General features: G+C 45.3%; 1 protein-coding gene across 1 annotated transcript in view; it reads right to left on the minus strand.

Annotated features, from left to right (window-relative positions):
• Mob3b (MOB kinase activator 3B) overlaps positions 1-26,439 on the minus strand; it is a 112,077-nt gene that overhangs the window by 16,481 nt on the left and 69,157 nt on the right. Inside the window, exon 2 of the mRNA XM_051157655.1 lies at positions 15,098-15,300. Coding sequence (XP_051013612.1) covers positions 15,098-15,300 — 203 coding nt within the window. The remainder of the gene's footprint in view (positions 1-15,097; positions 15,301-26,439) is intronic.

A 26,439-nucleotide genomic window follows, 5' to 3' on the forward strand; every position in this document is an offset into this window, starting at 1 on the left:
GCTGCCCTGGACTTACTTTGTAGACCAGGCTGGCCTCGAATGCACAGCGATCCGCCTGCTGGGATTAAAGGCATGCACCACCATGCCCGGCTGCATCGTAGTTTTTAATAGCAGGCCCCATGCAGGAGGTGCTTGCAGATCCCCATACTCAGTCTCCCTGGTGCTCACCCTTGAGGCTCCAAGAGAGTGAGCTCTACTTTATCTGAGCCCTTGGAGATTTCGACCGAAGAAATCGGAGATCTTTCCAGGTGACGTGTAGCAGACAGGTTTACAAATACAACTATTGCCAGAGGCACAGGGGGACCCACCTGTAAACATCTGCTTGCACACCTGGAACCGCTGTGGTGGAGCCAGGTCTTGGGGATATAATTCTCACGTATAGCATGCATTGGGGTAGGACAGACAGCAGAGATGATGAGAGTCCTGGCCAGAGCTTCGCACCTTTTGAAACGGTCCAGAGGCCTTTCTAGCCAGTAGCTATAGGACCTGTCCATAATGTCTATTTTTAACTCTGGAATTACATATACATGAGAGCCTGGAGCCGGACAATACTAGAAACTTCATTGCCAGAGGGTTCCTCTTGTGTTTGTCTGACACATGAACCATTTTTGTTACTATAACAAATTTTTAAAAAGGTATTCTAATTGTCCCTAAGAGATAAGTCTTTACTCTTCTGTTAGCCTTGCTAACTGCCCAGGAGGCTAGGGAGTCAAAATATCTGAGCCGAGGTCTGTCAAAACATTCTTCTTGTGAAGGCCGAAGTCTTAAAAAATAAGTTCGATGCATTTACCAAGTATATTCTTAAAATAAAATTGATTCAGGCACAGTGAAATGCCTCTCTTTAAATGCACAGTCTGATGAGCTCTGACAGATGTTTGCTCCCTGTAAACACGCAAGCATGCCACAATGAGAACACACCTACCATGCTTCGGCACTCTGTCAGGTCTTTGCTCCAGCTGGGGCCCCAGCCAACCACCAATCCGAGAGCTGACACTCTGCATTAGGCCCTTCTGGAGCTTGAGGTAGAGAGACTCAAACTGCATGTACTTTTCGGTGTCTGGTTTCTTCTGCTCAGCACAATGCTTTCAAGATCTACCGGTAAGCACGAATTAGCAGCGGGTTTTCATAACATCCACTGCCTCGTGTGCACCGCAGGGTGAGTGTGCAAGCCTGCAGGATCCTACTTCAGTAGGCAGATCCTCGCTCTGGAGCGCAAAGCAGGCTACTGCGAATTGAGTGGGAAGTGAGAGAGTGGCTTCTTTCCGCAGAGGCGGTGCTCTGAGACCACAGTGAGATAACGGGGAGTTCTCACTGAGCCAGGGGACTTCTGAAGAAATGTGCTCAGTGGGGCAAGAGGAAGCCATGTAGGGGTCAAAGGCACACATCCCCAGCTCAACAATTTTAATATCATGACACTTTAGAAACATATCCCCACAGCCCTCTGTTTAAGTGATGGAGCTTTAGTGTGGGCTGTGTTTAATAACTCACCGCTGATAAGTAGGAAAGCATGCAAAGCCTACGGCGTTCTCATCTGCAATAATAACCCATGATGGCGTTTGTCTTGGTTGCTCCATATAGGGGAAGAACAGTTGTCCCCAGGGAAGTGAAAATTAAGCCAAGGCCCATGGAATGTCCTCAGGAAGACAATGAGGGACTTGTATGTATAACAGCTCACAAGGGAAGGCACACGGTCCATTTAAAGGACTCTGGGACATTTCTTTTTCTTTTTTTTTTTTTAACCTTTATGTGCATTGGTGTTTTGTCTGTCTATTGGTGTTATGTATGTCTGTGTAAGACAATCAGGTCTTGAAGTTACAGACAGTTGTGAGCTGCCATGTGGGTGCTGAGATTTGAACCTGAGACCATCTGGAAGAGCAATCAGTGCCCTTAACCACTGAGCCTTCTCTCCAGCCCCGACATTTCTTGTAGAGTGATTACATTGTTTATTTTTCCAGTTACACTCAGTCACAGTGTAATAGGTATCTATTCATACTAACATGGCGGGGCTAATATTGGCTTGTCCCAAGTTCCAGTCCTATGCAATGCTTAACTGTATATTTGGCCTTTGTGCATGATATTTCTTCATGGGAAGAGGTCCTCAGAGCACATGAGTGGGCCCACAAAAGCCAGCCCTAGGTTAGAGACAATCTGTAGTCTTATCTTTGTGGTTTCATTACAGTAGGGGGGGGATATGAGTGATGAGTGAAGATCCAGGGTTATATTTCCATAAGCAAAACCTTTCTTCATTCAAGTCCCAAGTTGATATTCGCTTGACACTTTCCTGGGCCGAAGAATCTGGTCTTATCTGGCTGGGAAATTTGAATGTGTCCAGATCACACAAAGCAGCCAGCACTTGGCAGGCTTGTGTACGGGCATCGAGCCACACTGCCTATCTCATTTTCACATAAATGTTGAAGATGATGAATTAATCCCCGCTGTGACTGACATCTGCAGCAATTTCCAACACCAAAGAACACACAGTGGGGGGCGGGAGGGGGGAGCAATAACTATTTGATATCCCAGAAACCAATAGCACTCCTAATATTTTGAGTAATTCCCTGACGTGGAGGATCAGATGGAAAACCCAGGGAGAAGTGCTGAGCACATGGTTTTGAGCTTTATCTACAAACTAGGAGAGAAGTGGCTTAGCAAAGACAAACAGGCCATATTAGGAGCTTAAGGGACTAAATGGAAACGGCTCTCTGAGGCAGCATAGGGACTGCTTTGAGCACATCTGGAAGCACTGTGTGCTGTTAGGAGACTAGTCTTGAGGACAGAAGCTCAGGGTCATTGATGTCTGATAGACTGTTTCATTGCTGTGACACGAGTGGCCCTTGGACTGTAGGCGTTACAATTAAGAATCAAATTTTAATCTGCCCTTTAATTCTAGCTAAAGTCACCAATGGCTGGCGACTGCTAAGATCGTGACGGCCAATGGATTAAAGAGCAGTGCTCTTTAAAACCATGAACTTCTAGCTCGTCCTGGTGAGTTTTTATTGCTGACTTGACACAATCAAAAGTCACCTGGGAAAAGAGAGACTTAATTGAGACATCCCTCGGATCAGATTTGGCCTGTCACCCATGTTTGTGAAGAATTATCTTGATTAATAATTGATGTAGAAGGGGCCCAGCACACTGTGCGCGGCACTGCCCCTAGGCAGGTGGGCCTGGGCTATATTAAAAAGCTGGGTGAGCATGAGTCGGGGAGCGATCTGGAGAGCTGCACCCCTGCCTGGTCTCTGCTTCCGTTCTTGCTTTGAGTTCTTGCCCTGCCTTCCTCTATAAATAGAAATAAACCCTTTTCTTCCTAAGTTGCTTTGGGTGAGAGTGTTTTTATCACAGCAACAGAAAAGGAACCAGAGTAAACTGGACTCATAATCCTAGCACTTGAGAGGCAGAGGCAGAGGCAGAGGCAGAGGCAGAGGCAGAGGCAGAGGCAGAGGCAGAGGCGGAGGCAGAGGCAGAAGCACCATGAGTTCTAGGTCAGCCTGAACTACAAAAACTACAAAGTTTTCTAACCAAAAAAGATCAAGAGGCCAGCGAGCCAACACTGACTTTTTTTAAAGAGTGAATATATATACATCTTGTTCGATTTAAAAAAAAATTATTTATTATTTATACAGTACTCTGCCTGCAGGCCAGAAGAGGGCACCTGGTCTCATTATAGATGGTTGTGAGCCACCATGTGGTTGCTGGGAATTGAACTCATGCCCTTTGGAAGAGCAGACAGAACTCTTAACGTCTGAGCCATCTCTCCAGCACCCTCTTGTTCAATTATTATTGTGCTGGACTCGGTGTGTGGCATGCAGCTGTTTGTTTTAAAAGCTTATTAACAGACATGCAGTGAACATTAGACCACATAAGCCAGTGGAGTTGGTATTTCCTACAGGGTCTTCAAGGAGCCTTCTACCCACAGATAGCTCTGTACCGAGCATCATGCGTACCAACACATTAAAGGAAGGTGACCAGCCCTGTAAACAGTTTCCTATAGCTCTCTGTGGAAGAGCCTTTTTTTGCATAACATTTAGCATACCTTAGATCTAGGAGATTCTTGGAAATATCCGAGAAGATAGGGACCCCTGATGGTCAGTGCGTAAGAGCTGACAAATGTTTACTGGATGATATAGAAGGTATTCTTTCCTAGCCCCAAACCGGAAGTACTAGATAGACCATCGCCACCCAGAGGACAGCAGGAGTAGTGTGTGTGATTCCAGGCACTCCCAGGCTGGTGTCCTGGGCTGGGTGGACCAACAGATCTGCAAGACCACCAGCAGCTGAGAAGCAGATGAAATCACAAGTTAGACAAAAAAATAGCTGCAGGAGTGTGTGAGTGTTTAGAAAGGCTTCTATATTTTAAGTTGAAAGGTTAAGTACTTGGAATTCGTTGTGACTTGGGCATCATTCTCCCTATAAAGGATGTGCCAATCAGAGATGCTGGTGCACTGTGAGTTTGTCTGGGCACTGGCCCTGTGGGTAGGAAAGGAAAAACGACAAAGCATAAATCTGATTGACACCAGGGTAGAGACAGCATCCTTAGTCACTTCCGGATTTGTATTTTGGGAATATCTGAGTAAAGACGGATAAAAATTAATGTCAACAAAGAATTATTTCAGCAAGGTTTTCTGTAGTTATTGTACACACACTTAGGCTTAAATTCGATAAATGACATGTATAGTGGTCATTCCATGATTTAGATTAATCATTTTCAACAAATCCCTTTTGTTCTCTTTAAAACTTGAAGTTGGAAGAAAAAAAAATACAACAGAGGTCTTTTCAGAGTGAGCAGGGGAATCTGAACCTTTTATTTTCATTTAGTTTTAATTAATGTTAGTTGCCATTGAGGAGAGAGGCCAACTCCGTTCTTGGTCCTGGCACAGAGGCTGTGTGAAGCTTCAGGCTTTGGTAACAAGGCCCTTTGTGGCATAAGGCTTGACTTTTTTTTTTTTTTTTCTGATTGCACAAATGATTCATGTTTGTGATAGAGGGTCAGAAAAACTCTAGGAGTTATGCATAAATAAGTAGCATTTTCTGTAATTCCATTAAGAGAAAAAGACCAGTTGTTGAGCTGGTGGCGTACACCGATAGTTTAAATACATGAGAGGCTGGGGCAGGAAGACCGAGAGTTTGAGGCCAGTGTGGTCTACGATGTAGCAGGATCCTGTCTCAAAAACAAAGACCTCCTTCAAAATCAAACCCAAGTCTTTCCAAACCAAATAACAGTGAGAGAGTCACTGTTGGCACTTTTAAATATATTTCCTTCTTCTTTTATGGACATATGATTATTATTGATTCTGGAGTGCAGTTTCAAATCTTGTTTTCATTATTGAATATTATATGCTGAAAACTCTTTAGCTTGCATCATTTTAACTCTAAGAAAATAATTAAGAAAAAGAAAACAAGCAAACAAACAAACAAAAAAACCAAAAAACAACAACAACAACAACAACAACAAAAAAAAAAAAAAAAAAAAAGAAAGAAAGAAAGAAAGAAAAGAAGAATTCAGGGCGTAAAATAAATCAGACCACATCTCATGCTTGACTCTATTAAAAACAAAATAATGTGACACCCTGCTCCAGCCACCCAAAAGAAACCAACCACCTACCATCCTACAGAACAGATCCTAAAGCTCCCTGGCCATCAAATAGGGAAGAATAAATAAGTCTGGCAAGAATGCACGGCTGATTCTGCACAACGTAATTAGTTGACGATAACGCTTTGGTATTTTTCAAAGGCACACTTGAATAAGTCTGCTGGAAGCTCCTCAGATGACCTCTGGCAGGTACTCTGGCTCACCTCTGGGCATCTGGCTTGAACAGACACCAGCTGATATAACCTTGTACACATACACACATACTCTTGCTCCCTCGCATGAATTCAGGTACACGCGCACACGCGTTATCATCTGATTTAGCAAATGCAGACTCAGCTTTTTCTCTGGGCCAAGTACATCTCTCTCTGCTGCTATGATGGATAAGCCTCCAGTCGGGAGGACCTCTCTAAACAAAGATGGAAGGTCATCTTGGACAAAAGATGACAAGCCTGGTGATTTACAGTGCCAAAGATCAGAATCTCAGCCCATCAAGCCCGGACCACTCTAGAGCTGATGCCTTTTGAAAACGGGGAAACTGAGGTCCAGAGGCATTGCAAGCCTCATCCAGGGCCAAAGAAGTGGAAACGTGAGAGCGAGGCTGCCATTATATGGGGCCTCGACTGCAGGCTGCAGCTCTTTCTTCTCCAGTGGCTGTGTCCAAGGTCGAGGCACTTGGCTGAAAGTCACAGAGGCCGCCTGACAAGCGGCTGTCTGGAGGCCTCTATCCAGATGATGCTCAGAAAGAAAGGATCCTTTCAAAAGCCCCACAATGGCTCTTCGTTGCCAGCTATTCAGGGAGCAGCTTGGCTCACGCAAAAGCCTCGGCTGCTTTTCACGGTGCTGACCTGATCTTGTGTCGCAGGCCAAGCACAGCTGCTGGACTCAGCAAGACTTCTCCAGGGGATGGGCAGGCCTGGCTTGGCCCATCTCCTAGGGGGACACAAAATCAGTCCATGTTTGGGCCCAGATAGTTTAAGGTTGGGCTTCCTACAACCTTGGTCCTCGCACTTTTTTCATAGCTCCCTTGTTAACGTGGTGGGCTGAGAACTGTGAGCATGAGGCAGCAGGCACCTGCCTAAGAGGGATGGACTGAGACGTGGGCTTTGGGGAGTAACACGATGTCAGTGATGAGGGATGGTGAGGGATGTGGGCCGCATGTTCTCTTGTCTCAGGCATGGTAACAAGAGACGAAATAATACAAGTAAAGTGCTGAGCAGAGGGACCGTCAAGATGGCTTGGCGGGTACCGGTGCCTGCCACCAAGCCGAGTTCCATCTCCACATGGCAGAAGGAGAAAACGGAACTTCAGCTGAGCCGTCCTACGTCCTCCACATGGGTGCTCCCCAGTTCCATCCTGTCAAACCCACAGAACTGGAATCTGTGCCTTCAGCTGAACCCTCTACAGCTGGAGAAAGCTACAGGTTGGAACCAACTTCTAATTTCAGTAACTGGAATTCATGTAGCCAGGATCAGGCTCACATACACCCATTTCAGACACACACCCCCCTGCCCCCCCCCCCCCCCCCCCCCCGCCACCGGGAGATTATGATGCAGGTGGTGTGGGCAACCCTCCTGTCTTAACTGAAGATCTCCTGGCCCCAGCTCCTGGGGTAACCTTTGCTTTTATAGCCAGCACCTCCAGGATTGCATCTTCCCTGTTAGAGATAAGGAAGTAGAGTCCTGGTGAGAGCCTGGGAAGGGCTTGGGTCAGGTCACTCAGGGGTCAGCAGGCACAGTAGGATGAACTAGTGCCCGGGCATGCTCGCCAATCTCGGCATGCTCACCAATCTCAGTTCTTTAGCAGCTAGCACAGTGCTAACAGGCCTCTTTGAGCTTGTTTTTGTTTTTGGTGAAAGGCCACTGAAACACAACGCTTGCTATTTGTGACTGCTAATGATAATTAGATCAACTCTGTCAGCTGACTCCAAGGCAGCCAGGGCCAACAGCAACCTGCTTATTTGGTGAGTATCTGGTCCATTTTCCAAATACCAGCATTACTTGGGCTTCCTTCCCCTCGACTGTGAACCTGCTTGAATTTGGTCATCTTCAGCAGTTGCATTCACATGACAAATGGATTATCTTGTCATCCTGCCCCCCTCTGCCTGGTTCTCTGGGTTCCCAGGCTACTGGTTGGGCTCCAGAAGTCAGTAGCAGGATCTCACTGGGGCGATAAGGCAAGCTCTGGAGGCAATCAGTTCTGCTGGCCTTCACTGTGCTGGCAGGGTGACCTCTTCACAGCTTCTGAATTCCAAATTGATTTCCTACTCCGAAGTTCAACAGGATGAATGACTGTCCCAGTTCACTGAAGACCAAGGTCATTCCCCCACCCTACCCCCATGGAGACTAAGATGGACAGGGCTGGTTAACCTGTGTCTGCTGCACTAGGACACTGAGGCGGTACGACAGCATCCGACACTTCCTGGGCGAGTCAGTCTGTAATCCAGGGCAGAGAATGTCTAAGTGTTGTAGCACCATCTTATGCTGTCAGGTCTAAAGTTTAAACAAATCCCTTCACTGCTCTGCATCTCAATTGGCTTTTAATCTCTTTTATAAAGGAGTCAGAATGAAGCTTTAGTTCACATAAGTGAATGGCTAAGTTGCAATTCTGAAATTGGATGAAATAAGGAAACCAAGGAGGAATGGCTATACACAATCCTTTTGAATAGAGGTACATCGTCCTTAAACTACTCTTCGCAAATAAGAAACATTTCAAGTGTTTATTAATGTACCAAGCACCATGGACAATTCAGGCATGCATCTAATCTACTACCTGCCCTCATAGAACTGACAACTCCAAGGGACAGACAGATACAAATACAATTAACTATGCTTGCTCTGAGACTACCGAAGGAGTCACTGGGATGCCTGAGAAACCCCGAGAGGCAGGGAAGGGGAAAATAGGGCCATTTACTGGGTGCTAACTGCTCCAAACTCATTTTCTGACTTCACAGCTAACATGTTTTGAACACGTTTTTTTTTTAATTCTAAGTGTGGGATGTGAAACAGACTTGTGTGAGGGTGTGCGGTGTTTGTCTGCTGAAACAGACTTGTGGGAGCACACGTGGTGTTTGTCCACCAGAAGAGGAACTGCCTATTGCAGGTGCATGGTCTTTGCCAATTGATAAACATCCTAGTATGGACTCTGAGAGGATGTGTGTGTGTGTGTGTGTGTGTGTGTGTGTGTGTGTGTGTGTGTGTTATTTCTTCCCATCATTCTGCATCGAGCATTTTCTAAAGAGCAATGCTCCAGAGAATGCTTTGAGGTTCCATGTTGCAGCTGCTGCTCTGGATTCCAGTTGCTGCGGTTGCAGTCACCTTGGTTGAATTGCTGGTTTGTTGTTTAACAGGTCTACTGAAATCCTGACAAGGAAGCATAGAATCACTCTGAGTAACTGAGTCTAGAAAGGTCTACTTCTCCTGTTCCCATTAACCTTTTTTTTCTCCTATCTAGGGTAGGTGGGTTGGAAGGGAGATATAAGCATTAAAGAACCCCAAATAACGTAGGTTTGTAAAAGTTCAAAGCCTACATATCTTTTAAAAAAGATTTATTTATTATTTTGTACATAGTGCTCTGCCTGCATGCACACTTGCAGGCCAGAAGAGAGCATCAGATCACATTATAGATGGTTGTGAACCACCACGTGGTTGCTGGGAATTGAACTCAGGACCTCTGGAAGAGCAGTCAGTGCTCTCAACCTCTGAGCCATCTCTCTAGCCCCAAAGCCTATATCTTAAGTACTTACTGTGTGCTTAATTCATGTAACATTTACAATTCCATTACATTTACTCCTCGGGTGAGGAAAATGATGGTGTGAAAAACTGGGCATCTTGCTCGAGGTTACAAGACCGTAAGTGAAGGTCTTGAGCCCTGGGATTGAGTCCTGTGCTGCCTGTGTGTGTGTGATGCTGAGTCTCCTACCCTCATGTGAGGTCCTGGATTCTCCACATAGTCCATGTGCAGTGGTGCTCAGCTGGCACCACTGCAATGCAACCAGGTAAGCCCTCATACAGAAGACTGTGGCTGGACATGGTAGAGGCATGGATGGGAAGGCCAGGTGAGGCTCCAAGTTCCACTCTGGAATTCTAAGCATGACTCCAGGAATGCCCCACTGTTGGTAACGGGGTGGAGACTGCTGGGAATGCTGCTGTTTTGGAGGAAACTAGCTGAACAAATGGTGCCCTTTGGCCTCTAGCTACATCACACTATGAAGAATGCATGGCCAGAATTTGAAGGGAAATTCATCCTCTAGGGATGAGGGCATTATTGCATATTTCTAGTCTGTGTTTTAAGTTTTCCCTAAAACTGATCTCTCTTTTTCTAAATATATTTTTTAAAAATATATTTTATTAATTTATTCATATTACATCTCAATTGTTATCACATCCCTTGTATCCTCCCATTCCTCCCTCCCTCTCATTTTCCCCTTACTCCCCTCCCCTATGACTGTGACTGAAGGGGACCTCTTCCCCCTGTATATGCTCATAGGGTATCAAGTCTCTTCTTGGTAGCCTGCTATCCTTCCTCTGAGTGCCACCAGGCCTCCCCATCCAGGGGACGTGATCAAATATGGGGCACCAGAGTTCATGTGAAAGTCAGTCCCCACTCACCACTCAACTGTGGAGAATGTCCTGTCCATTGGCTAGATCTGAGTAAGGGTTCGAAGTTTGTTGCATGTATTGTCCTTGGCTGGTGCCATAGTTTGAGCAGGACCCCTGGGCCCAGATCCGCCTGCCATAATGTTCTTGTAGATTTCTAGGACTCTCTGGATCCTTCTATTTCCCCATTCTCCCATGCTTCTCTCATTTAGAGTCCCAATAGGATGTCCTCCCCTCTGTCCCACTTTCCTGGTAAATGAAGACTTTCATGGGACATGCCCCTTGGGCTAGTGTCCAGATATAAGTGAGTATATACCATTTGATTCTTTCTGCTTCTGGGTTAACCCACTCATTATGATCATTTCTAGTTCAATCCACTTGTCCACAAATTTCAGGAATTCCTTATTTTTAATAGCTGAGTAGTGTCCCATAGTGTATATGTACCACAGTTTCTTTATCCATTCTACTACTGAAGGACACTGGTCTAACTGGATGTCTATGTGTAAAAAAATGCAACTGGACTCATATTTGTCACCATGCACAAAACTCAAGTCCAAGTAGATCAAAGACCTCAACATAAAACCAGAGACATTAAATCTGTTAGAAGAAAAAGTGGGGAAGAGCCTGGAACACATTGGCATAGGAGACAACTTCCTGAACAGAACACCAACAGCCCAGGCCTTAAGGTCAATGATTAATAAATGAGACCTCATGAGGCTGAGAAGCTTATGTAAGGCAGGAGACACTGTCACAGAACAAAGCGACGGCCTACAAACTGGGAAAAGATCTTCACCAACCCCGCATCTGACAAAGGGCTAATATCCAAAATATATAAAGAACTCAAGAAATTAAACACCACCAAACCAAACAACCCAATTGAGAAATGGGGCTCAGAACTAAGCAGACAATCCTCAACAGAGGAATATCGAATGGCTGAGAAACACTTAAAGAAATGCTCAACCTCCTTAGTCATCAAGGAAATGCAAATCAAAACGACTCTGAGATTCCACCTTACACCCATCAAAATGGCTAAGACCAAAAATTCAAGCGACACCACATGCTGGTGAGGATGTGGAGAGAGAGGAACACTCCTTCATTCCTGGTGGGAATGCAAACTAGTACAGCCACTTTGGAAATCTATCTGGCGCTATCTCAGAAAACTGGGAATAGGTCTTCCTCAAGACCCAGCTATTCCACTCCTTGGAATATACCCAGAAGATGCTCCAGCACACAAGAAAATTTGCTCAACCATATTCATAGCAGCCTTATTCATAATAGCCAGAACATGGAAACAGCCTAAACTGATCTCTCTTATATGAGATCTGAACATTTTGCTTTGAACGTATAGAGAAGTTAGAATATACAAAATAAAAATACATTGATTTTGGGCCAGTGAGATGGCTCAGTGGGTAAAGGCCTCTGCCACCAAGCCAGATACCCTGAAGTGAAAGGAGAGAATATGCTCCCACAGCTGTCTTCTGCTTTTAATTCCAGCAATTGGGAGGCAGAGGCAGGCGGATCGCTGTGAGTTCGAGGCCAGCCTGGTCTACGAAGCGAGTCCAGGACAGCCAAGGCTACACAGAGAAACCCTGTCTCGAAAAACAAACAAACAACAACAAATTATATACATATTCACGAGTGCAAATCCACAAGTATAGCACTCTTAGTGATTGTGGACATGCTAAGCGTTTGGGCCTGCACCATATAATTGTTGTAGGTTTAAAAAATTATCTTATTCTATGTGTATGGGTGTTTCCCCCTGCATATATGTGTGTATATGTCTAGTGCCCACAAAGGCCAGAAGAGGTTGTTGAATTTCCTGGAAGTGGAGCTACAGACAGCTGTGAACTGCCACGAAGGTGCTGAGAGTTGAACTGTAGTCCTCTGAAGAGCAGTCAGTGCTCCGAACCGCTGAGCCATCTCTCCAACACCTGTTGTTGCTGTTTTTGAGACAGGATCCCTCTATGAAGCCCTGACTGGCCTGGAACTGTCCATGTAGATCAGGCTAGACTAAAAATTGCACCAATCCTCCTGAGTACGCCTCCAGACTGTTGGGATTACAAGCATGTACCACCATGCTTGGCCATCATATACTCATTAAACTCAGACACATCCACAGGATCTAACCCTGTGATTTACAGTTTTGAGTCTGTGCAAACAAGCAAACACATAATTTCACGCAATTATTTTAAAACTACATACCGCTACTGCTACTTATTACAATTATTTTTCCTGTACTATAATTAACAAGATGTAAATGTGGGAAGAAAATGACTTTAAGTACGAGTTAAAGAAATACAAACTTGGGGGTGGGGTGGGGCGGAACAGGACCCAATCTTTTTCTTGTCCCTTTCAGTGTTAACAATTCCTGGTTAGGAGAATCATGGTTTTTCTCTAAGGCCCCCAATGAAGAACACTGTAGAACACTGGCTTGCTTGGGGCCTGGCTGTGAGGCAGGAACTGCAAGGCAGCTCCTGGCACTACGGCGCTCCAGCTCCTGCGCCCTTTCCTCAACACACTAACCACACAACAGAGGTTTTTGATAGCAAAGAAAGGCCGCCTTCTCTCCTTGCTGGTTTGCCCTACAATAGCCTTTACATGCTTCCGTGCATGGAGGACAACTTGACGCTCAGCCCTAACCATCTTCTTTATGCATCAACGCAGCAAAACTGAAAGCGAGGCTCTGGCAGCGCTGCCACTTCTGGTGGCCTTTGGGGGCCTTGCTCCTGTCCACCTGGGCATGGCCCTTGATGGGAACTGAACTCCATGGCCCAACAGCGGCTCTTTCCTATCTCTTCACTTACGGGGCCGCTCTCTTTCCACGGTCCTTGACGTTTTCTGAGATTAGCTTTATCAGCTGGTTCCAGGATTTAAACTCCCGGGTTGTTTGCACAGCCTTTCCCTCTTGCCGTGGCTGTTTACTCTCAGGAGTCTTTATACAGGGTCAACTAGCAAACCCACCATTTACGCCTTCGAGTTCCTTTCCGCTTGAGTCTTACAGTGATGCTCAGCAGTGACTTGGTGACGAGCCCCGAAAGCTTTCTAGGAAACCAGTGTGGAAGAAAACGAAGAACACCTGTTCTTTAACCAACTGTGAGGCATTTCAACTGTATGCAAAGCAAACTGGTGTGTATTCCATGGGGCAACTGTAGACCAGGAGTTAAACTCCTAGAGGAAACTAAGAGTCACTAACATCTTCTTTAAAAGATACAGATACAGTACAGTTATAACTAATGTGTCTATTTATTTTGCAATTTGCTTCTTCAACCCTGAGAACAAAATGCCACCCCCTCCCTCCCCTGCTCCCCAAGCCAGCTGGTAATACCTGAGGTGGCAAACTGTTTACTCACGAGCTGTTCGCACACAGCCAATACAAACCAGCCAACACAGAGCCCAAAGCCAACCACCTCCCAAATGAGGCTGTCAGACCAAAGACCACAGTGCGAGGATAACAGACAGCCAGAGCCGCCTATGTGCCTCAAGCTTGCTGAGTTCCTTCAGACAAATCCACCCTGTGCCTGTGTCTATGCTCCCTCTAGTTCCCCTGTGAGCTGTTGCTTTGCCACATAGCTGGGCTCAGCTCTTGTTGTGGGGATATGTGACTATAACATAGTATGTTTTCAGCGGTAGTCATGTGAGCTGTTGACCCCCGGGTACCCGAATAATAATAATAAAATATGATTTCAAATGTGCAGTCCAAGAAAAGACGGGCCGGGAGTAGAGCAGACACCCTTGCCCTGTACTTCAGTCATTAGTCAAAAAGACTTCGATAAAAGTTACTTCACCAACTATATTTATCAAAACTACACTTTAACTCCTTCAAGGAAAAAAAAAAGCATGGTTTTAACAGGAAAGCAATGTATCGTACTGGGTGGAAAGGTTCGCCTTAGAGCCACTGGAGATGGCTGCAGGGCAAGCATTTACGTTATAAAGGTTTTGAGGGTCCTTGGCTATTCAAGCACATAGCAAAGCTAACAGCAAAATGGACTTACATAGAAAATAAGCACACGGGGTGGAGGGCTAGCACAGTGGTTAAGAGCACCTAGTGTTTTCCCAGAGGAGTCAGGTTATGTTTTCAGCACCCCCATGGCAGCTCGCAACCATCTGTAACTCAGTTTTAGGGCATTCGGCCTCCACAGGCATTGCATGCCCACAAGGCACAAACATACGCACAGGCAGAACACGCATACGCATAAAATAAAAATAAACAAATCTCTTTTAATATAATATATTATATAAAAGATTATATATTATAAATAAATTATTATATATAAATAAATATGATATATAATATATAATAAATAAATAATATAATATAAATAATAAATAAATATATAAAGATTATATATATATTATATATTAAAATTATATAATATAAAAGCAGCTCACCAGGATAAGAAAGCTAGAGCTTTAAATCTCAAATGTTCGGGACCCTGCTTCACCCCAGGGGATTTAGTCTACAAAGAGTAAAGTCCCCAGGACATAAAACTCTCCCTTAGACTGATTTTTCTTTGCGTCACAGGAAGTTTAATTTGACTTTGTGTGCCTCGCAGCCCACATTCAGCGGGTGCTAAATATTCATTTACTGACCGTAGCTGACTGATAGTGATGGATCAAAGAAGTGTCTCTAAGACATGAGTAAACGATATCAGAGCTCAGAGCATTAAAGCTGCCTTCCCTGGCCCAAACCACATTATATGACTTCCTGGAGAACAACTTAAGACACTTAATCTGGTTACAGTGGGTATTTTGGCACACCCTGGTCCTTTGCTGACCACTGACCTCTGTCCATTTCTGCAGCTCCCTTCTAATCTTAGCTAACAGGCAGACGGCACTTTCATCCTTACATATATTAGTACACATTGTGTATTTTATTATACAGTGTCTGGCGACGTACCGCTGAGGCACTTACCAAGGGCTCTAGCTCCTTGCGGTCTATGAGGTTCATCTCTGTAACGAAGTAATAGAAGTGTTTGTAGCAGGTGTTGACGTGAGCCTCTGCACCCATCACGATGACGCGGTCAAAGTGGTGGATGTAGACGTGGACGAAGACCCGGAAAAGGCGGCACAGGATCTTCTTGCATATCTGAAGGAAGTTCTTCGGGAAGGGAACGCCTGGAGGAACAAAAAGGAAAAGGCATGAAGCCACTTAGGAGGATCTTTTCCTCTCACCTCTAAGATAAGAAAAATGGAGGCAAGGGAATGCTGTGGTGGGGGGTGAGGAAGTGGTACTGCTTACCACGCAGGACCTGAGGGGAAAAAGACTGTCACAGATTAAAAAGCACTGGGGGCTGCTAGTCTCCAGCCACCAGTGACCATAAATGGGACGAAGGAGGCTCAGCGTTATCATAACATTGCATATCTCCAGGTAATTTTGGAAATTTGGAGTATTGTGTAAACGCCGCTGCTGCCTTTTAAAAAGGTTAAACAATTAATTTGACGTCTTGAAAAATTCCTACTGCTAAAACAAAGCATCTCTATGCACTGGACTCATCCCACAAAGCTGCCCACTTGCAAATTTTGATTGAAAGCATTTCCCGAGGTGTGGTCTCCAAGGTGGGCAAATTCAGACTCTGTTTGCACCACTCACTTTGCTCCATCTCTCTTGGGGGGAGGTAGGAATCGAAGGGTTATGATTTCATGACAGAGAAAAGGCAGGTGGCTGGGAAAGTCACTCAAATGTCCTGTCTGATGGCCACAGTTCCCAGCTGGCTCCAAGTGGCAGAAAGGTAAGCCCACTGCCCTCCTCCCTCTGAAAAGCTACTTCAACTCTCAACAATTACCCCGCTTTCAATAGGAAGCCAGTTGTAATGGATGTCAAAGTTAAACAGACTTTGTTTGAGTTCCTGTTCTGCCTCTTCCCCATCTGTATGACGAGTGCCAGTTATTTAACCTTTGACCTCTCACCTGTAAAGGAGGGGTCAGCGCAAGGCTCTTCTTGCAGGGAAGGGAGGGTGTCGTTATGTGTAAGGTCTTCCTATAGTGCCTAAGAACATAGCAGAAGCTCACAAATGGGGCTGGTCCCATCTCTCTGCACAGTAAGGTCAGAAGCATCCACCCGGTGTTAAAAGGAAAACTTGCCAGTCCAGCTTCCGGCCCACTGTAGAGGTGGCATGGGCACACCCCAGGTCCTCAGAAGCCTGGGAGTTTGTTGTTCTTAGCATCACAGGAACCTGGGGCAGTTATCTGCTGTGAGCTGTTCTGTCAGGGGAATCTCCTGGTCTCTTCTCCTCTCCAGCGCAGAATAGGAGAGATGGAATATGTCTGCCTGTTGGCTGTGGTGGGCACTGCCTCTCTAGGTCCCAGCTTTTCTTAAAAGTTAAAGTCAACACGTTGAACAAACCCAGGGAGACTGTGGGTACAGCATACTGCCTGGATGGTGGGGCAGCAGATGCTGGGATCTAGAGATGAGGTAAATTAGGGGAAGGACAGGGTCAGGGCAGCCACTTCAGCTTTTGGCTTTCGGGCTTTCCCTGGTGCAGGAGGGAAACCACCACTGACTGTTGAGAGAGGCGCCAGGATCTTCCAAAAGGCCCGTGTGTCCTACACATCTTGCCTGTGCTCTCTCTAAGACAAGTGAGGTGAGCAGTAGAAGGCTGAATCTTTACAACTTGGCTGTGAAGTACTTTTGCCATTCCCACTTCTCAGCTGAGAGACACAGAGGCTCTGAAGCACGGGCTAATAATTTCACACAGCAGTAGAGCTGCGATTTCAAATGAACAAACCAAATTCTATAATCCAAAGGACAAGCACTTTTGCAGTTTGACTTGCCGTTGGGCCTGGGTTAGAGACACCCCTGAACTGCTCAGCATAATGGAGAACTTGAAATTTACTCCTCAATAATTAAAAAATAAAATAAAATAAAAATTTAAAGAAAAAAAAAGAAAGAAAGAAAGAAAGAAAAAGAAAAAGAAAAAAAAAGAAAAGAAAAGAAAAGAAAAGAAAAAAGAAAAAAAAGAAAAAGACAGAGAAATGCACTCGGCCACAAACAAACAAGTGAAGGGTGACTGAGAGAGAAGGGCGAGGAAAAAAAAGTCCACAGCATCAGGCAGTCCTAGGAACAGAGCATCTACCTGATAGTTAACTGCTAATAGGGAGAAACTGTGCGCTTCTCCTGCACCAGCCGGAAGACCATGGACCTGGGGTGAAGGGTAAGAGCCTGGCACTTACTGTGTTTTAGAGATAATGCCACACACTTTGAATGGACCAAGTAACTGAATCTGTGGAGTGGTCCTTACATAATTGTTTTCACTTTAAAGATGAGTAAGTAAATGTAAGTAGTTACCCAACATAAACTCACTGACAAATAGAAGGCTCTAGACCTCACTGGTCTGACTCTAAAGCTCAGTGCATCCAGCACGCTGAAGCACTTTAAGACTGAGGGAGGGCAGTCTGCAGGCCTCCAGCAGCAAGTTCTGTCTTGTCTGGGGAGGAGACTCTCTCCAATTTCTTCACCTTTTGTATCCTCGGATCTAGTCTGGAGGGAGGTCATGATCAGCTGTCAGGGTGTATGGTGGACTCTAGCTGTGACATTCTTCTAGTCCTTACAGCTCAGTCCCCACACCCCACATGCTCACTTCAGAGGAGGTAAAGTCTAGTCCTAGACCATCTGCAAGGATGCTAACCTAAGTCTCCATCAGGTAGGACCCCAGGCTCGCAATCCAAGTGCAGCAGGTAGGACCCCAGGATCACAACCTCTTGGTTTTGGATGCAGAATCAGGTCAGACTTTCACCATTTCTTTTCTTTCATGTACTTTATTCTCCAAAAGCAGAAAAGAAAAACAGTTCAAGCCAAGATGAACTCAGTGTGCACCCACAGTGGGCACTTCAACTCAACCCTGCAAGCCAAGCACTAGGGGGCCTGGAATTCCCAGAAGTCCTCAGGTAGGCTAAAGATGAAGCCTTGTCTCAGGGTGAGATTGAGAATAGGGAAACCACAGAGATTTGGAAAAGCCAAATTTGATTATAATGTTTTTAGAACCATTTAGATAGCTTGAGCATCATGTGAGCCCATTGTCCCTTTTCTTCTGACTTTTAGACGGTCAGGTTAGTGTATATGTTTTAAAGAAACTTTCTATAGAAGTAGAAAGGAAATGGGAGAGCCCTCAGCTGTCAAGGCCTCATAGGACCATCCCACTGGTAGACTCTGAAATTGTATATCTTGTATAGTTCAAGCATTCAACTCCATTAAACAGCCAGAGAGGAGGAATGTATGGGTGGGACTTGATATATACATTGATATCATTTAATCCAGTGATACTCTGAACAGTGGTCTTCTTCTTCTTCTTCTTCTTCTTCTTCTTCTTCTTCTTCTTCTTCTTCTTCTTCTTCTTCTTCTTCTTCTTCATCATCATCCTCCTTGTCACTGTCATCATCGTCATCATCATTTTAGCTGTTAAAATCATTTATCAGGATCTTAGCCCAGCGAAGCATCTACTCCAAGCCACATTACACATTACTCATAGAACATAGATATTTGGTCCAGAGCCTATAATCTCCTCCTATCACTGGATGCTTCATAGTGGCAGGGAACTGATGTCCCTTTCAGAAAGACCTAGAAAAATGTCTCTGCTTGGAGATTTTATGTACAATATAATATATATTAACAAATTATGCAATATTTAAAAATACATGTTTTCCTGATTCCAGCAGCAGGAGAAATGAAAAGGCTACCAGATTATCAAATGGGTGCTGTCTGGCCACAGTGTCAGCCTGAACGCATGGGGACGGAGTGCGGCTGGGTTTGACAGAGAGCAGGCTATGTGGTCTACACGGCATCACTGCTCCCACATTAGGGCCAGAGTCAAGCTGCTCCTTTTGTGTCTTATGCTTCTCTTGTAGATGTGAGACTCACGATGCCTCTGTTTTAGGCTTTCTCTAAATATATTTTAAAAATCACCAATCTAGGAGATTCTTAGCAGAAAAGAGAAGGTTGTGAGGTCAATTATAAAGCTCTGTCTTCGTAGGCTTACAACATGTGACGATCTTAGAATACACATGGCAGAACATCTATTAGGCCCTGGGATCTCCCTTTTCCCTATAGTGCCCACTGGTGTTACCCATAGCTGGCTACCAGATCTTTTAGCTATCATTTCTAGTATTACCACCTAATAATAATGTTGCCGTATACCAAGGGTCTAGCTGCTTTAAATATCAGCCATCTCAACCAGAAACCCAAGTATATATTAATACTATCCTCAGTTTAAGACATGGTTGGGAGGATTAAATACAAATGCATATGGAAATGTGAACTGTCAGCATAACCAATTGTTTGTACTTTATTTTTAAACTTTTTTACATATACATTTATATTATTACACATATATACAATAAACTACATACAGCAAAAAGAGCTATAAAACAATCAAGAATTATATAAATGTTGCATTCATTGTTTTGGCTATTTGTATTTGGCAACCTTGGAGAAAACATCTTCCCTAGCTTGGTGAGTCTAAAGTTCTGAATGTAAATCAGTATCTGTCATATCTCATCTGTCAACTTAAACACCTATCTTAACCCCTAAACAACTAAGCTTCACTGTAAAACTAAACTATCTGGTTTTTAACCCCATCAGAGACTTGAGATGGAATACAATTAATTACCTGAGTAGACAGGAAGTGCAGGTTAGCAGCTTCCCAAATGAGAAGAGATGACAGAGACAGCTTGCTACCTGAATAGTCACCTAAAACTCTCCATAATGTTGGAGGATCATCTTCAGCTTTCTGGCCCAGTATATCTGACAAACATATTTTGTGAGGCAGGAACTATAGAGGACTTGCTTACCCTGTCTAGGTAGAGTTTGGCCGTTGACTCTGCCTGCATCCAGGCTTGCCCACTTTTAGGAAGAATTGTGTCTGTGGCCAAAACCAGTGGCTAGTTTACCACATTTGAAGCCAACTCCATAAGGAGGTTCATTGATGCTCATCATCTTCTTTGAGGTAGGCTGGATGTTGGCAACAGTTAACCTGTCTCTTTGTCAAAGAATCTTTAAAACAATAAAAACATTTTTAAATGCCATATTCTGTACGTCTCTGAGTTTTCTTGAAGACATTATCTAATTTTACCACATTTATCTATAGAATCACATCTATCTGTTAAATCTAGGATGTATATTCTTGTGGTAAAAATAGACTAGTAAATGACATAACCATGATTTTATCAACTAACAATTAACTTGTATTACCTAATTATCCTAAGCAGCCTGCAATAGCACTTTCAAAGTATTGGAAGTAAAACCTTGTATTATAAATGAGTTGTATGGATACAATACCTCATACTAAAGTAGAAATATAACGTGTGTGAAGAATAACCTTAAATCTGAATTCTATACCAATGCACCAAAATTAAACTTATTTTGCATCCATATACAAAGTTCTATACCAATGAATTAAAAAATAGCCCCTTGAGTGACAATCAAGGCCTTAAGTTGAGGAGTAGGTTCAATAATCTACTTTTTGTCCCATCATCCCTATATATTTCTATATTCCCTCTTCTTTCTTTCTTTTCAACCCCTATCTCCAAGCCTAAGAAAGAAAGTGTTCACGCTTTATAATGTACTTGAGACTGAAGTCTTCCTGCACTTTTATTTTCAGGAAGATCATTATGGCATCAACATATTCATTCCGAACTTGGAAGAACGGAGAGTGATGGGTTCTCAACTAAGCACTGCATTGCAGTCCACCTTGCATATTGTCCGTGAGCTTTTTCATGTGTACGCCCTGCATTGAGATTAGTTCTATAAACAGAGGCAACCTTTCGTACCTTAGTTCTACTTTTTAAAAAACGGCTGGGACAAGCGGGACAACTGTGGTGGAGAAGGGAAGGGAGCCTTATTTCAGTGATGCGGGGATCGAGCAGCTCCTGTTTGGGGAAGAGAGAAAGCCCACAGCAGAGATAAGAGCTTTTGACAGTCCTGGCATCCTCTCAGCACAAGATATTGTTCAACGCTTTGGGAAGATGGAAGGAGAACTTTGTAATGAACAACACTTTTATCTAGCCTGTAGAGTAGGAGGAAAGACTCTGAAAGTCCTTTCCTTTAATCATTAACTCTATTGTTCTTTCCATCTAGGTATCCAGGTGGGGAAAGATAAGCTTCTGTCATTGCCCTCAATCAGAAAGTTATTGTGTAAATATACCATAGTTTCTTTATCCATTCTTTGGTTGAGGGACGTCTAGGTTGTTTCCAGATTCTGGCTATTACAAATAAAGCCGCTATGAACATAGTTGAGCAAATGTCTTTGTTGTATGGTGGAGCATCTTTTGGGTATATTCCCAGGAGTGGTATAGCTAGGGGTTGAGGTAGAATTATTCCCAATTTCCTGAGAAAGCACCAGATTGATTTCCAACGTAGTTGAACAAGTTTGCACTCCGACCAACAGTGGAGAAGTGTTCCCCTTTCTCCACATCCTCACCAGCATGTGCTGTCACTTGAGTTTTTGATCTTAGCCATTCAGATAGGTATAAGATGGAATCTCAGAGTTGTCCTGGTTTGCATTTCCCTGGTGGCTAAGGACATTGAGCATTTCTTTAAGTGCTTCTTGGCCATTGGATATTCTCCTGTTCTTTTTAGCTCTGTACCCCGTTTTAAAATTGGATTATTTGGTTTGTTGGTGGTTAATTTCTTGAGTTCTTTATATATTTTGGATATTAGTTTTTTGTCAGATATACAGTTGGTGAAGATCTTTTCCCAGAAAATTTCTGGCAAATGGATAGATCTGGAAAAGATCATCCTGAGTGAAGAAACCCAGACCCACAAGGACACACTTATAAGTGGATATTAGCTTCATAGTACAGGATAACCACACTAGAAGACTCAGACCTAAAGTAGTTAAATAACAAGGAAGATCCTGGGGAGGATACTTAGTTCTTACTCAGTACGGCACGTAGAATAGACACTGGAAGCAGTTGAAGAGAGTGAACAGGATGGGAGCCTACCATAGATGTCCTCTGAAAGACTTTACCCAGCAGGGCATCAAAGCAGAAGCTGAGTCTCACAGCCAGACTTTGGGCAGAGCGTAGGGAGGCCTATGGATGAGTGGGGGGATAAAAGGACCCGGAGGGCATAGTAGCTCCACAAGACCAACAGGGCCAACAGATCTGGGCCCAAGGGGGGCTGGTGGAGACTGATGCACCAAACAAGGACTATTCATGGAGAGGACCTAGGCTCTACATCCAGATGTAGCCAATAGGCAGCTCAGTCTCCACATAGGTCTCCTACTAAAGGAAGCAGGGACCATGTCTCAGGACAGTGCTAACAGCAGTGCTCACTGTGCACACTGCACGCTTCACTACAATAGTAACAACAGTCCTCACTGCTGCACACTGCCTCACTACAGTAGTAACAGCAGTGCTCACTGCTGCACATTGCACGCACACTACAGTAGTAACAGCAGTCCTATCTACTGCACATTGCACGCCTCGTTACAGTAGTAATAACAGTCCTCACTGCTGCACACTGCATGCCTCACTACAGTGCTAACAGCAGCGCTCACTGCTGCACACTGCACGCCTCACTACAGTGCTAACAGCAGCGCTCACTGCTGCACACTGCACTCCTCACTACAGTAGTAACAGCAGCGCTCACTGCTGCACACTGCACACCTCACTACAGTGCTAACAGCAGCGCTCACTGCTGCACACTGCACGCCTCACTACAGTAGTAACAGCAGCGCTCACTGCTGTACACTGCACGCCTCACTACAGTAGTAACAGCAGCACTCACTGCTGCACACTGTACTCCTCACTACAGTAGTAACAGCAGCGCTCACTGCTGCACACTGCACTCCTCACTACAGTAGTAACAGCAGCGCTCACTGCTGTACACTGCACTCCTCACTACAGTAGTAACAGCAGCGCTCACTGCTGCACACTGCACGCCTCACTACAGTAGTAACAGCAGCGCTCACTGCTGTACACTGCACGCCTCACTACAGTAGTAACAGCAGCGCTCACTGCTGTACACTGCACGCCTCACTACAGTAGTAACAGCAGCGCTCACTGCTGCACACTGCACGCCTCACTACAGTAGTAACAGCAGCGCTCACTGCTGCACACTGCACTCCTCACTACAGTAGTAACAGCAGCACTCACTGCTGCACACTGCACTCCTCACTACAGTAGTAACAGCAGCGCTCACTGCTGTACACTGCACTCCTCACTACAGTAGTAACAGCAGCGCTCACTGCTGCACACTGCACTCCTCACTACAGTAGTAACAGCAGCGCTCACTGCTGTACACTGCACGCCTCACTACAGTGCTAACAGCAGCGCTCACTGCTGCACACTGCACGCCTCACTACAGTGCTAACAGCAGCGCTCACTGCTGCACACTGCACGCCTCACTACAGTAGTAACAGCAGTGCTCACTAATTTACAGTTGATTACCAAGGCTCAACAGCACGCCTTTACTCTATCCTATCCAGACCATCTCACATCCTGTGGCTCTCAGATTAAAGCTGGGAAATTTTAAGATTCCAAGAAGAAATCGTATTCAGATGAGTGATCTACAAAGGGGTGATGGACAGAAAATCCAGGGCTTGGATGCCCTTGGGTCATGTGGTGTGGCTTGGACATTGCCAGTGGGCCAGTCCTGAAACAGAATTAGTGAACTCAAAGTAGGACTGGGATGAGCTCAGATTCCAACATGCCTGGGCAGAGGTCAGCCTCCAAGGTGCTCACTCATGAGGTTCCGGCAGGGATTTGTTCCAGGCTGGGAAGGAGGCAGGCCAGGGAACTGGGGTAAGGGTGAGGTGAAACTGCAGGCTGCATGCTGATGAGACAGCTCCTCAGCCCTGGCTGCTGCTCCCGAGGTCTTGGTGCTCTGTCAAGAGCCAGCATCTGACAGAAGCCGTGCTGAGTTTATGAATTGCCTAACCACAGCGTTCTGATCTCCAGACCACATTCAGCGAGAGAGCTAAACCTAGCACAGATTATAACTGTGCAGACCTGCCTTTCATCTCTGACTCAGTAAATCTCCTTTCTCCCCAAAGAAAATTAAATAAAAATTCCAGTAATTTCTGAGCTTTAACCCATTTTTTTCCTGCTTGCCTTTTCTTTCCTCTTTTCTCCCTTCCGCTAGGCCCTCAAATGCCCATGAATATTTCATTTTCAGACACACCTAAAGAAAAACAATTTGTTTATGTGGCTTGTGTGATTTCTCTTATCCTGTCATATAGATTGGGGGGGGGAGCTTGAGAGGGAAGGGGGAGAGAGAGAGAGAGAGAGAGAGAGAGAGAGAGAGAGAGAGAGAGAGAGAGAAGACAGAAGACTCCAAACTGGACAAGACATAAAGGGAGTTTGTGAGCTATCTTCCCCTGGTGAGAAAAGCCAACACTTGGTGATTAGACTCTGGCCTGTGATGGGTGCGGGGCTGTACCCTGGGCTCTGCAGGTACAGCTATTCCAAATCCTTTGGAATAGGGAGGGCTTTGGAAAAATGCTTTGGGACTATGCCCTACAGAAGGGCCGGGTCTGTGTCAGTCCGCGTCACCAATGATTCCTTACTGCCCAGCATAGAGCCTGGACAGGAAGGGTATGAAATACTTGTTTAGACTGCTCCCGGCTAGGGCAGAGCTCCTCTGCCAGCGGCTGACACTGACATCAAAATTCAGAAAGGGAAAGGCCCAGCTCAGGGCTGACAGAGCTTCCAGGGCATGTAAGAAATGCAAAGGGTCTGGATTCAAGTCTGCGAATTCTAGAGGCTGTCTCCTTCCACCCTGTTGGAAAGCTTTACAGATCTCTCATGGCTCCTTAGATTCCAATCCAATTGGCAGGATCGAAGAAACAAACTTGTTAGCAGATGAAGGTGGCAAAGGGTAGTCTGGCTCTTATTTCCCCCAAACCTAAGTGCTAGGGCTAAGGGCACTGGTTAGACACCCCCTGGCTTTGGCATGGATCATACCTGAGTCAGACTCCAGCTGTGGAAATTCCACGATGGCCACCCTGGGCCAGGTTTGCTATTATAACTCCCAGGAGCCTCAGTCAGTATCCTCAGCTGAGGAATGGTGACACTGATGCGTGCCTGAAACTCGGTGCAGGCAGACACACAGAAGGTAAAGAGCGAACAGGACTAGATATTCCTATCGGTATAACGACAGCTCTTCTTTGTCACAGCTGAGCTGGTGTCAAGAGAGACAAATGAAACAGGAGAGGCGAAGGTGTCCTTTCCCCAAAGGGCAAACACTTCTCTGTAAAACCAGTTTGGAAGAACACTGATATGGGAGGGGGGCGTGGTGGAGGGGGACACACCACGAGAGCCGTCCAAGGAGCTTGATTTGACCGGAAACCTAACATCCCAGTCAGTCCTTCAGGGACCTCGATCGCGCGTCAGTCACAACAACCGGAAATGTCCACCTTTCTCCTTTAAGCTGTCGCACAGATTTGAGGGCCTTGGTGCTGTACTTTTTTGCCTTTGGAGTCCAGAAATAGGAGTGTGCGTGTGAAAATCCCTCTACAAGTCATAAAAAGTAAAAATCACCCATTCTCAATAGGTCACAAATAAAAAAAATATCCCACACACGCGAGGAAAGGAAACAGACGTCTGGCAGCGGGGCTGAGCGCACACTTTCTCCAGAGTTCTCGCAAAACACGATGCAGTTGGACCCCAAGTGGGGATAAAAAACGAACACAGATGCTTCTTAAAAGGAATATACACTCCCTCCTCCTTCTTGTTTACTTTCTTCCTCCTTCCCAGCCAGCCACATTGCCCTGCCTCCTGAAAACCCGCATCGCGGAAGCCCTGGCGCTCTCCCGGGAAGCCGAGGTCGCGCACACTCAGCTGCAGAGAGCGGATTTCTTTTGGCAGACGGTTTGTATTATGTCGATGCGCCCTCAAGAAAGTGTCTGTTCGCTGTGCCAAAGAAAACAATTGCGTGTAGCAGGACTTTGTTCCTCTGCCGAGAGAGAGAGAGAGAGAGAGAGAGAGAGAGAGAGAGAGAGAGAGAGAGAGAGAGAGAGAGAGAGAGAGAGAGAGAGAGAGAGGAGTCCCCAAACAAGCTGACAGCTGCAAATGGTTAGAAATAAGTTGGCTACCCCTCTCCTCTTCACCTCTCTTCCTCAGCCCTGCCCCAGCGCCTTTGTGTTGCTCTCCAGTCTCTCACAGTGGTTGGAGGAAAAGACTAACATGTGATTATATGTTCTAAACAGATTATTAATCTGTTCAGACATGCCATTTTCCAGGCATATAAAGTACTGTTTCAGCCACACAAAGAGCAACTGTAAACATAACGTGACCGCTTGCCATACACCTAGTTCTCCA

This window comes from Acomys russatus, chromosome 2 (genome assembly GCF_903995435.1).
Source record: "Acomys russatus chromosome 2, mAcoRus1.1, whole genome shotgun sequence".
NCBI classification, from domain to species: Eukaryota; Metazoa; Chordata; class Mammalia; order Rodentia; family Muridae; genus Acomys; species Acomys russatus.